We start from the raw sequence: 13,714 nt of genomic DNA on the forward strand, positions 1-13,714 counted from the left end.
TTTGGAGACTTTTCTTAGACTGTTTCCAAACACAGAGGATGTGGGAGGGACAAGACGCCCCCACATTCCTTTTTGCAGCATTTGATATAAAGTATTTGCAAGCTTAGAAGGCTCTGCAGTTTGCCTGAGCCTCAGTGGTCTTTGCTTATCTCCTCTTTCTTATGAATATAGCTCTAAATCAGAATTCCTTGATATTGACGTAATTTGTAGGCTATGAGAAAAAGTGCAGAATGAAATCAAAGAGACAAATTAAAAGAATGATTTATCTCAAGTGTACGAAACAGTGGGCTAACTGTGGTTCCATCATCTACGTGATTACATAACAATGGCTCTATCCTAGACACCCTTCATCTCGGGAGGAATATATTCAATTCTTGATGCAATCTTGAGCCCTAGAGCAGACCATCATAGCCTGATGGTCAGGTAGGCAGGGACCTTAAACAATTCCACCTTATCAGCAGAATCACAATGACAGAAAGTTGAACAGTAGACATTTAATCAGACAATAAGTGACGCAGTTGGATAAGACCACCAACATCCCAGAGATAGCATAATTAGTTTTCCATTTGTCATATGCCCTCCCATAAAAAGCACATAAGAAAGTCTATGGATTGGAGATGACCTTCGACTATTTTAGGGTTACAACTTTTGAAATTGCCAATATTCAACTTTCTTAACCTACAAAAACAGTGATTTAATATCGTTCAACCCTATATAGCCCAGGACAACCAACCGTTCTTCAAAATAAAATTGAACTGTAGCTTGAAAGATTTAATTAAAGTATAACACAGGCTTTCAGTCTAAAGGTTGTTCAACATTTAAATATTCGTCTAGCCGCATTTTGATGGCTTCTCCTTTAGGATGTGTAAAAAAGACAGCGAGAAAAAGAAGAAAACCAATTTTGTGTGGGAACCTTGATTAAAATACAGTTCAAGCTGGGATAGACTAGGTGACATTTCCAGGACGCGCTCATTTTCCTACTTATATGACTGAAGTTCTGTTCTATAAAGGTTAGTTTTTTGGCTGCAGCTAGGAATTAAGCGCGGAATGAAGTTCATCCTACCCTCTACCTTCAATGCTAATTTTCACCTTCAACGCCAAGCCAAAGCTTCCCTCTGCCACCTCCCCTGACCAGCTTGCATCTCAGCTAAAATCTGCACATTGCATATTCGCAGCACACAGCACTTCAGTAGCCACGGCTTTGCCTCATCCTCCGGGCAAGATCAAATTGCTTAGCTAAACACACTGCTATGCTAATTTTTCTCTGTATATGTGTTGTGTGCTCTGTGTGTGCGTGTTCATGTGCGTGTGTGTGTGTGTGTGTGTGTGTGTGTATGAACATGTTCTGTGCAGTTACAGATGCAGATGCCACTGTGAAGAATCTAGAAAAAGAAGCTGATCGGCTCCTAAACGAACTCAAACCCATCAAGGAACTTGAGGATAACCTAAAGAAAAACATCTCTGAAATAAAAGAGCTAATAAATCAAGCCCGGAAGCAAGCCAATTCTGTGAGCTCTTTTTTCTTTCACAATCAGTAACTCATCATAACTGTCATTATTATTTATTTTTTTTTAATTTTATGTATTTGGTTCAGGGTCTCACTATGCAGCCCTGATTTATAGTGACCAACCTGTCTCAGCCTTCCCAGTGCTGAGATTACAGACATGCGCCACCATGCCCAGTCTTGGTGGCCTAGCATGTGGTAGCAGGAATCGAGCCCAGGTCCTTGCACTTGCCTACACAGGCACTTAGACTGCTGAGGAATCTCTGTAGCCTTGACAATATTATTTCTAAAGGGAATGTCACACAAACACACACACACACACACACACACACACACACACACACACACACACTGGTATATCCAGCTGAATGAATGATCGCAAATTCTTCTCTTTTCCTTTACTTTAAAGCTATTTTCAAACAGAAGAAGGAATCCTTTTTTATAAATTGCAAATGGAGTTTCAAGAGAATTCTGATTTCCCTTGTTGTTTTAACATTGGGAATCCTGGTATACTTTGTTACTGCTCAAATAGACTAAAGTTTATCGTGTCACGGAGGAAATAATGCGTGTGTGCCAAGAACTCTAAGTAATGCAGGAATACTGTCCCAGTTACATGGCTTGAAGAAAGTGCTCTAAAATGAGAGATCGCCTCTAGCAGGACAGAGGAGAACCCAGAGGGAAGAATCTGAGCCAGGCTTGAAGTGCCCTCACCTGGACAGGGAGGAGCAGGGAGGGAGGACACAGGAAGGCATTGCAAGACAAGGCCTGGTTTGAACACGGCAGAAAGCAAAGTCAGGGAATCAGCTCATAAAGGCCATTTCTTTTTGTCATGAGGAACTGAAGAAAGTAAACATTAAATTGGAAATGTCATAGGAAGCCACTTGCTATCCGTGCTCGAGTGATGAGTTAAGTGCAATCTATTGTTTGACAATGATTGTACATGGGATGGACCCAGTGGTGAAAGAGTCTGAGCATGAACACTTTCATCAGAGTATCTAAGATCTGCTCTTCTTAAATGTCAATCTAGAAGGAGTCTGCAGCCTGTGAGGAAACCTAGACAGGAGGCTAACGGTAGCAGAAAGGAAGTACTGGCCTCTCCCTTCATACGCATTTTAACACTGATGTCTTCAAAAAGTAGTAGTATATATTCTTTTATGAATCACACATTTAATCATAGTTTCTGATTTAATCAGCAAGTAAAATAGGGAAATCTTGACATTTTATTATTCATACTTGCCAATTCTTTACTCCTTCCTCATAAAAAAGAAAATCTTGTGACATGTAAATACATTATGTACTTCTGTCTCAGAATAAAAAATACATGTAAAAAATGTATCAAGTGATACTTTCGAGGAATTTTAATTTGCTTTGCAAGTGGAAGTTACAACAAAATGCTTTATCTTCATTAGCTATTAGGACTATGCAGCCAGTCGTTTTCAAAGAGTTTTGTAAAAACTGAAAATTATATTTTTTGATTTGTCATAGAATTTCAACTTGGCTTGAGTGTCTGGCTATGGCCCTAATATATATTTGAAATTAAAATGAAGAAAGATTTCTTACTTAAAAATTAAAGACATTTATTTTAAAGTAGCTTTCTTTTGGGCTTGTTGATTCTTGAATTGAGGAGCTGACACTCTTTAAATGAATGTCCTAGTTACTGCACAAAAACACAATGGAAATCCAATACATGAAACAGGATTCTCAGTAATATTTAACTGAGTTCATGATGATTATAGGATGAATAATGTTATATCAGAAATGTCCAAGAAATATCAAGTGCCTCGTGATTTGTTTTAGAAATCTCATAAAGGGGCTGTATTTGAAATACAGTGACTGATAGAGCCAAAGGATGTTTGAAAAAGAGATAGGTATACCCTAGAAGTTTTTTCTAAATAAATTTGTAGATATTTTATTTTGATTTACCTGTTTTAAGTTGCCCAAAAACATATCTGTAATTGTGAATCAAATCACAAAGTATTTATAAGGTGAAATCAGTAATTACAAATTGATTGCCGACAGTGTGGGCAGCCTGCCCCTTTTAGATACTGAGATTATGTTCGAAACCAGAAAACAGAAATAACAGAGGGCTTTTTGTTTGACATGTGTATGTAAGAATGGAACAGTAGATTATCTTTATAAGATTAACTGCTGGCCTATTGGATATGACAATGTCATTTTGTTCCAAGAACTAAAATTTTAAATGTGCAAAATATGTCATAAAATGGATTAACTGGAAATCCTAGTAATATTAAATATGCTTGGTTTAAAGATAGCTGCTTTGTTAGACTGAATTCTATAGGTGAGCTTGGTAGTGCATCTGGTGTCGGCACTGGTGCTCCATTGTACACTGTGACAACCCCTTCCCATATACAGCTGCGTCATCACCTCGTGCTCTCATCACCTCGTGCTCTCCTGGGTCTCTGAACCCAAGGTCCAAGACTAAAGGGTCCCACGTTCCATCATTTCCTCTCTAAACACTAGCTGAGGAGAGCTGTTTCACTGTAACCTTTAAATAAACAGATTTGGTTGAGATTAATTCTACTGCAGCATGGTCCTGCAGTCAAGCCTAGGAAGCACTTGTGAAGTGAAGATAAAAGCGGACTTCTTTCACTATGAGTCCCCACCCTGATTTCAGATAGGATTTCTTGCTGTGGATAGCTCAGGCTATTTAGTGCTGCTCGTGAATTGCAGTCAGATCTTGATCTCATGTTCTCCTCCGTTCCTTTAGGCCCGTGGCACCTGTGCCCTGGCTCAGATACTAAACTTGCTCAACACCTATGTTTCCAGTCATGATGCTTTGGGATCACCAGCTGCAAATTCCCAAACGCTGTCTGCCTCCTACCTAGTTTTCTGAACATTAAGAACAAGAGAAGCCTGCATTTTCCCTGCCTGCTCTCTACTACATATGGTCTTTCCCCCAAGTTGCTTTATCCTTTTAATTTCAAGCTTTGAATAACTCATTGCCCCACAGATGTCCAGTCCTGTCGCATGCGTTGCCAACTTCCATTGCATGTCTTCTATACCATTAACACCCAATGTAATAGTTGTACACTTCTTGCTAAAGGTTTTCTGTAATTCTTTTGGATTCACCTACTCTCAGCTCCATAGATAAAGGGAAATTTCCATCACTTGTGAAGCAAAAAATCAACCTCTTCACTGAAAACTGCATTACCAAGAAGGCAACCTGTCTACCAGACAGAGCGAACACTGGGCTTCAGGGGTCACCCCTCCCCAGTCCTGAATTCCTCAGTTAAGAGGCAGGGCTCACCCTGAAAGAGAAGGCAAGGATAGGAAAGCAGCCTCAAAAGCAGCTTCCTATGTCATTCTAGCTTCGGGCCACCGTACACAGGTCCGCGGGATTGACCCTTTCTTGGATAGCAGCCCCTACCTAATTCTTGCAAAACAGTTTCCTCTGCATGGAGATGCAATGAGCTCAGCTGCTCGGGCAAGGAAACAACTCCACCTAGATATGTGAACTATGTGGAGCCCACAGGAGCTGCCAGAGGTCTGCTGTATTCCCAGAGGTTCTTGAATGTATATGCATTTTCCTGGTTGTCAGCATAAATCCATCCCTACCTCTCCTTTTTGAATCCAGCCAGTTTTACACCTAGCACCTCCTCAGTACAGTCGTCACCCTTGGCTAGGACCCACCATGCTCACTAATGTAATTCTTGGAGACAGCCTCTTGTGTCATTATAGTAAGGAGACTGGCTTGGTGGCCTAGGCTATCTTGCTTGGACTTTGCAAAGGCTTTTTTTTTTTTTTATTTTTATTTATTACATTTATTTATTGTGTGTGTGTGTGGCCAGCTCAGCCCACCAGGGGGCGGGGCTGGCTGGCATGTGGTGCTGGGGATCGAACCGCGGTCCCTGTGCTTTGCCAAGCTTGTTTCAAGTAGGTGCTTTAGACCACTGAGCCATCTCTCCAGCCCTGCAAAGGCTTTTTATAGGGTGAAATAGTACTAGTTACCTTTTCTCCAAATGCACAAACTAAATGAGTAGCACAAAAGGTCAGAAGAAGTGGGAAAATATAAATTTACTGCATGTAAGGGCCAACATTCTCCTGGAAGTTAGGCATTGGAACCAGTAGCAAGAGAATTTTCCTTTCCTCTCTGTCTCCTACTTTGGCTAACACCAATCAGCAAAGTAGCAACTTCTTTCTGAGTCTAAAGAATGACACTACTGTCCTGAAAGTCTCCTTCCCTGTAATTCTGTGCCTCGCCTAAAGGAAATTAAATGCAATAATGTTATTTGTGAATGAAGGAAGACTCCCACAGTGGAAGCCAACACTCGGAGAGAAAGTGTCTTGTGATTCACATTGGAATTTCTTTCTTAGCAATTTACAGTAATTTCTAAAGTACTATTCAAAAGAAAAGGGAACTGTTACACATATTAGTAGTGATAACCATTGGAAATTATTTCTATCTTATTTCCTGAGAACTTAATAAAGAAGTATAATTTATTCTGAAATGTATGTTCTGAGAGGAATGATTAATGTTCTTATTGTTAGACCACCTAGAACAAAATCTATTTGGCCTGTTTCAGCTCTAAAGCGATGGGAGGGCCAGTAATTTCCTCTTGAACACTGAAAGAAAAATGGCTTCCTTACATTTATCCCCTACTTTAAATGATACCAAAAGTGCTGAAATTTGAATTGCAAAATTTCATTAAGCAACCTTAATAAAGTTCATTCCCATTAGCTTCTTGTAAAATCTCCTTTGGAAAAATGTGCCTAAATTCTTAAAGGAGCAAAGTAAGAATTTTCCAGCTGCATGACTCAGAGGAATAGCAGTGTGGCAAGAAAACAAAACTTTGAACAGCTCATTGTCAAAATTCTCATGGAAGCGCTCTCTTCCATACCTTCATTAAAGAATATAAATGGGATCTGCATACGGGTATTTAATGATGCTACTGTTTGGTGACTACAAAGTAACTTCAAAGAAAAAATAGTGATAGCTCTAAGGTTGTTTGGGAGCTACTTCAGACTTTCTGAGGGATGCAGTCTTAAGTCTTTGTACCTTGTTTTTCATGAAGATCAAAGTGTCTGTCTCGTCGGGAGGTGACTGCATTCGAACGTACAAGCCAGAAATCAAGAAAGGAAGCTACAATAATATTATTATCAACGTTAAGACAGCCGTTGCCGACAATCTCCTTTTTTATCTTGGGAGTGCCAAATTTGTAAGTTTAATATTCAACTATCCTTAGACTACTGTATACATGTGGGGTCCGGCAATACTCTTGGCATTAAGGTATGGATGGAATCCAGTAAGATGAGCCCAAAACTGTGTTTCAGCCTTGAAAACCTCAGAGTCTCACAGAGCTCTCAAGTGTCAAGCAAGCAGGAAGGAAATTCTCTAGAGTCAGACATTGTTCTGTCATTTGTCAGTATACTAACATTTAGTTCAGACCATATTTTTGGATCTATCTTTTTAAAAGAAAGATTAGTAAGATAAAGCTTTTAAAAGAACTTTTCAAATGAAATTATAAGAAAAAAAGAAATTATAAGGAATTTCATGTTAATGAAATGAAAATAATGAATTATATACTAATTTATTGTGGATGAAAACTCCCCTAAGTCATGTGGAATTTGTTCATAACTTAGACTGCGTCTTGCATACAAAAACTCACCCACAAAGTTCTACCTCCTTTTGTTTGAGCTAGTTGACTGCCTGAGCATGGGTCTTCCATGTGCAGGACTTTTTAGCAGTCATGGCATGAGTTAATCTGTGCCATTCATTTGAGGAGCTCTGGATCCCTTTGGGTTAAACTATCATAGCCGTGCCCTAGAACTCAGAGTCCTTGTTGAAAATAGTAATGAATCCTGAATTCTGTTATGCCTGCAAATGGCACCTGCTGAGATGCTCTCTGGTATCCTGTTCTTTCCCCTCTTTCAGAGCACCTCTGTACCTGGTAACTCTTGCTTTTGTATTTCTTTGCACCAGATTGACTTTCTGGCTATAGAAATGCGGAAAGGCAAAGTAAGCTTCCTATGGGATGTTGGCTCTGGAGTTGGCCGGGTGGAGTATCCCGATTTGACTATTGATGACTCCTATTGGTATCGAATTGAAGCATCAAGGTAATTATTCAATAAAGAGTAAGAGAACTGAATGACACTTTTGAAGTCATTTCCCAGGTTATGAGCAAACTTCTATTTCCATTTCAATAAGGCAGCTATGGATGAGTACAAACACATGTACGTGGGTTTTAATATATCAAAAGTAGATGTATGAATGTGTGGGGATTTGTGTATCTGTCATACCTCTTAGGTATTGACAAAGCTTCAAAGTGTTCACCAGAGTAAGATGCTCATTTCTGATCCCTTTATCTTCTGTTAGGTAGAAACTTCGTAGCTCATCTATTTTCATCTCATCTCCTTTGAAAAAAGAAAATAAAAAGCACATCTCATTAAATAGTTTGGTCTATCATGACTACCACTATTGCTTAGCTTATGGTACACAGCTCCTCTCCCAACCTACATCACAATCATGCCACACGCAGTGCCAAAACGTTAGCATCCCTGTGGAATACGTTAGGCTCATCCTACTTCACAATAATAATTAAAACAGAAAGTAACAGGAAATTATGTCAGTAGTCCTGTTTTGAAGCTTTAAACCAATCATCAATTTCCGGCAGGATGTACATCAGTTATGGAACCACTCCTGTCTGCAGCACCTTCCTCCTTTTCTATTCTTTGTCCAATTCTCACCTCCCTATTAAATCCAAAGCAGCGCACAGTGGGGTGTACAGCTAAGGGTCTCAAGCTAGTGAGGAGGCTGAGCCAAGATGGGAGAACAATTGAAGAACTGGTAATTACTGAATTGGAGTAAGGGTCCGTAGAGTTTGATTCTGTTGTATATGTTTAAATTGGACAATTTAGTGAAAATGGTAGTTTTATTAAGATGTTCAGCAGCAGAAGTGTGTGTGTGTGTGTGTGTGTGTGTGTGTGTGTGTGTGTGTAAGAGGGAAACAGTTTGCTCACATATATGGAGGTGCTGGGTGCTTTCGTGTGTTTCTGAATTTGAAGACATTTATTCTCATGAGGTACAATTCTTCTATCAGAAGAGAATCATTGTGTTACAGGAGAGTGGTAGTTGACAAAATCATTCTTTTGTTTCCATGTGTTTCACTTAACACTGCCCCCTCAGAGATAAAGAGATTGCCAAAGTGAGACAGCAGGGAACAAAATATGACACTAAAGCTTTGTTATGACTGCTTGTCTCAGAAGAGAGACTAGATTTTCATATTTAACGATTTGTGCAAATCAATCACTTCAAAAAAGAAAATGAGATGAAATGATGATAGCTTTCCAAGTTCTGTTAATTGAATTTAAAACTGAACTTTTATATAATCTGTATACACCACTCTGAAGACCAGATAATGTACTGTAACCATTAAGACTGTGTGCCAACAATGAAAGACATACCATTCCAAGATTTGCTTCAGCAAATTCAGATCCAAGACATTACGAGGAATCTTAGCAGATTAGGCAGCTTATACTGCATGGGAGTGGCTCATTTGGGGTTCACTTGCTGAATTAAATTAGACAAAATACAAAATGAAGTCATATAAATGTGTTTAAATTGCATACATTGTAAAACGATGAATTATTATATTAAGCAATCTGGCTTTCCACTTGACCTCTAGAACAATTCCATCAGCTAATAGCTGCTGTGTCATCTCACATCCTATGAGGGGACACACGCACAGAATCAGAACAGGTTGCTCACAGATGCAATCCCAGCTGAACCTGACCACAAATACTTAGCAGGGATCAGACCGTGAGTGTTAATGGGAGGTTTAGTGAACCTGAAATGCTCAAGGCTGATCACCTAGTTATCTCTAAAATTTTCTTGAGCCACTCTCCATATTGTGTGTCTTCTCAACCTCAAGTGGACAGAAAGAGAGCCCATGTTTCATTTCCTGTGTTGTCTTCCTCTTCCTTTCCACTTGTGCCCTTGAAGAACGGGGAGAAATGGATCCATCTCTGTGAGAGCCCTGGATGGGCCCAAAGCCAGCATTATGCCCAGTACCTACCACGCGGCGTCTCCCCCAGGCTATACCATCCTCGATGTGGACGCAAATGCAATGCTGTTTGTCGGAGGTTTGACTGGAAAATTGAAGGTAGTGTGCTGTCCCCTAGCCCTCTGATTTCTCCCCAATAGACAACCCCTGGCCTGATTACTTGGGGAGAAAGCGTGAGTGAGCTCGGCATTAGCTTAGCCAAGGCTTACCTAACTCATTTTCATGAAAACATGAATTATTTTTAAGTAACAGTTTTTCTCCTTGAATTTTGGGAGTTCACTCTCAAAACGCCTCTCCATGAGCTTATGTATATTTACTTAAACCATTATTGTTTCACCCTTATCTGTGCCACCCATTTTTTTATGATCCTGTTTTAGTTGCTTCAATAGTAAAGTGTTTTTTAAGGATCCTTAATTTTCTGAGTCAATGCATGATTTATAGATATGAAGTGTTATAAAGTCCATACTCACATCTAATTAAAAGATTTATGAATACCATGGGAAATATCACAGTAGGCATAAGCTTTCAAGTCATGATCTGGTTTTAAAAGTTTTCGAGTTGCTCTTTCCTCATTCTTACAGAGAAATGCACTTAATATTCATAATTGCTTCATGACAGGTCCTTGTGCATTTCAAATTGCAAAGTGTCTGCATTCTAAAGAGGCTTATGTTGATTAAATGGAATTAGCCATTGCGAAACGACCTGCGGGTGAGACACAAGAGCACAACCAAATATAATAGATAATCCGAGACTTGTCAGATCACCCTGGGACAAGATTAGTCGGAAAATGTGAAAAGCCTGGGTGAACCCAAATTTATGAGAACTCGACCTTCCTATGGAGTGAGGTTGCTTTATTTGCTTTGTCTATGAGATGTGACACTAAAGTATGGGAATTTATTCCATTACACTCTAAAATCATCCTCAATTTATGGAGCTACGTATAAATACATATGGTACATAATGATATAGTTATATTGCCAACTTTTCTTGCTTCCTGTGAAGATAAAGAGAGGGGCAGCACACAGTACAAAAACTATAAATTTTGCAATCAAATCCAGTTGCATCATAGTCGATATGATCTGCTATAACAAAGACAGGGGAGAACAGGGAGCTTATAACATAGCAACTAATACATTTCTCACAGTTTGGAGTCTGCAAAGCCCTAGATCCAAGGAAGACGTGGTGTCCAGTGGATCCTGTTCCTCATGGAAGGTACACCATTGCTGCACCCTCTCATGGCATGTGGGGAAACGTGTAGCTTGGGGCCGTTCGTATAAGGCACTAACCCCAGCCATGGAGGCCCCACTTCATGACCTAATCACCTGTGAGTTCTGAGTCCTCCTAATGCCATCACTTTGGAGGTTAAGAGTTCAGCATAAACATTTGAGCAGGACACAGACATTCAGCCCAAAATAGAGTAGGTCCTAATATTCTCCCATTTTACATTAAGGAGTGTGAGCGAGAATGAGTGGAAACGTCTTGACCAAGGTCAAACGATGCCCTGTGGCAGAGTGTGGACCTAAACACAGACTCCCGGCCCAGGAGTCTCCAGCCCCCAGCCACCGCACTTCACAGCCATGCAGCGCAGCGAGATGGGGTGTGTCAGATCATGACAAATCCCCCAACGTGGTAGCTATACCTGCAGTCACACTTTTAGAGTTACTATGCAAATGTCACTGGCAGAAAACAATTTTATGTCAATCTTGGAAATAAAAGGAAAACAGACAAATGAGATCTGTAGAAAGCTTTTTAACCACTTTAGCTCAAAGTTTCAAGGTTCCTAGGCAAAGCTGCAAACAAGTAGCTAAAGGAATTCACTGATGGAAATTTAAATGAGCAGAGAAATTTCTCTATGATAGCATTTCAGGATCTGAAGAGATGCAGAAAACCCAGGAGAATCCTTAAGTAGGATAATGAACCTCTGGGCAATTAAGAGGTTTCAGCTGATGATGGAGACGTCCAAAGACCACTCTGACCCACACCATCGCCAACAATCTCTCTACATGACCACCACAGTAGATATTCATGTGATAGGTTTGACCTGAAATTACAGCTTTTTACCAATTCATCTTCTTATGTTTGTTCTAAAACCCAAGCATGTCAACCTATCATTTTTCCAGATAATTCAACTAAGTGTAGATTATCTTTGACATAGAGTTTTTAAAGTTATAAGCAGCAAAATGTACTATTTATCCATAATTTGCCAAGACTAAAATGAACAGTTATTTAAATTAAATTCCCAGGAGCTCTAGAATGGAATAGGTGATTTTCTCTTTTGCAGTTATGGTATGACTTCTCTGAATTGGCATTCAACAGTTACTTATTGAGTCCCAGCAAACAACATCTACCTGATCCTTTCTAAGTTGCCTTAGCTTCCCTCATTCTCCTGCATGGAAAATGGACTTTGTTGGAATTTGAAAAGTTTAGGGCAGCACTACCAGCGGGTGATGTGTGGGTGCACCTGTACTCCTTTGCACCCTCAGGGAGGTCTCCTTCCCATGGCACCAAGACAGACCTCTGGTATTGTATGTGTGCCCCAGAGATGCCCAAGGACAATGCTGCCGCTGAACGAACACTGAAACTCCTGTGCAGCAGGAGCTGAGCTGACCATAAACAAACAGTGTCTAATTTTGTTCCCATAACAATCCCACATCGGAGCCCAAAGGATAAACCATGGAACAGTTTAGCAGCTGGCCTAAAGTTAAAAGTTGGGAAGGGCTTACAGTCTGCCCCAGGTATCCATGGGTGCTCCATCTTTAGATTCAACTCAAGTCTGAAACTATTTTAAAAAAATAAAATTTTATCTCTACGGAACATATGCAGATATTTTTCTTGTCATTTTTCCCTAAACAATGCTGTGTAACAACTATGATTTTAGGTTTTGTGAGTAATCTAAAGAAGATTTAAAATACATGCAGGAATTGTGAGTAGGTTTTGTGCCAACATGACCCCCATTTATCAAGAAAGGCTTAGACAAAGGCTTTGAAGAGATCCTGTGACCAAGTCCTGGAAGATGCCAAGGAAAAATTGCATTTACTAATGGGGATAAAGAAGCATGACAAAAAGTAACCAGGATCCACTGACAAGACATTTGAACTTTTCTCCTTTTATTGACCTTTCTGGAGCTGCTATGAAAATCTAATATAGTGATATGAAAAATGTATATAAAACCCAAAGTATCTGAAGAAATGGATTGGGGCTGGAGAGATGGCTCAGTGGAATAAGCACTTCCCTGGCAAGCATAAGGGCCTGAGTTCAATCCCCGGTTCTCCACAAAAGAAGAAATGGATTATAATTAGTCTGGCTCCTGCTGCAAGTAACTCTCATAGATACCTCCAGATTATTTGTGAAATTCTATATTATAACAAATACACTCTTTCTGCAGAAGGCTGATGCTGTACGTGTGATTACCTTCACTGGCTGTATGGGAGAAACGTACTTTGACAGCAAGCCTATAGGTTTATGGAATTTCCGAGAAATAGAAGGTGACTGCAAAGGCTGCACTGTCAGGTTAGTTGGGATGAAAGATCCCCTCAGGTCTGTTCTGTGTTTCACAGATGTTTTTATTTTACTGTGCAGTACTCTATTGTCTTGTGGATAATATGGAGCTATTTTGAAATGATTGTATTCAGAGGTGGATTTACCATGAAACTAATGAAATGTCCATTCCCCGCCTCCACTGAGGCAGGTGCTTTCCCCTGTCCTGAGAGTGCCATAGCAGTGCTTTTGGGTGCTCATAAGTTTTTTATAAAACCTGCAGAGGTAAGGTATTTCAACCACAGTCAATCAAGTCAACTATCTCTTGCCACTCCTGTGTCCCTTCCCAACTAGGTGTTTCTGTCTGTGTAGATATTGTGTAATGATAATTATTATTTCATGCAGAGAATACTCCCCAAACTGATTAAGCATGCATTGAAGCCCAAGTTCAGGCTTTATTTCCTACAGGACAGTTCTTACTGGCACATAAGGTTCTACAGTGCTTCCAGTAAAAACCATTCGACTCGAAAAGCTGGCTGAATAAGATGAAAACAAGGACCCGGGAAGGACCACCATAGACATTGCCAATTATGGGAGATAGCAGCTTGAAATTGTTTACAAACATGCAAACATGCATAGAGAATATAGTTTATATAATTGAATTGAAGGTGTAAAATAGCTAGTTAGATTTCTCAGCATAAAAATTCAGTTC

General features: G+C 39.9%; 1 protein-coding gene across 1 annotated transcript in view; it reads left to right on the forward strand.

The window, feature by feature from the left end:
• Positions 1 to 13,714, forward strand: part of Lama2 (laminin subunit alpha 2) — a 639,722-nt gene that overhangs the window by 569,685 nt on the left and 56,323 nt on the right. Inside the window, exons 45-49 of the mRNA XM_023714262.1 lie at positions 1,354 to 1,508; positions 6,538 to 6,681; positions 7,446 to 7,579; positions 9,465 to 9,624; positions 12,911 to 13,035. Of these exons, the coding sequence (XP_023570030.1) occupies positions 1,354 to 1,508; positions 6,538 to 6,681; positions 7,446 to 7,579; positions 9,465 to 9,624; positions 12,911 to 13,035 (718 nt within the window). The remainder of the gene's footprint in view (positions 1 to 1,353; positions 1,509 to 6,537; positions 6,682 to 7,445; positions 7,580 to 9,464; positions 9,625 to 12,910; positions 13,036 to 13,714) is intronic.

Source organism: Octodon degus, unplaced genomic scaffold (assembly GCF_000260255.1).
Source record: "Octodon degus isolate 3935 unplaced genomic scaffold, OctDeg1.0 scaffold00034, whole genome shotgun sequence".
Lineage (NCBI taxonomy): Eukaryota > Metazoa > Chordata > Mammalia > Rodentia > Octodontidae > Octodon > Octodon degus.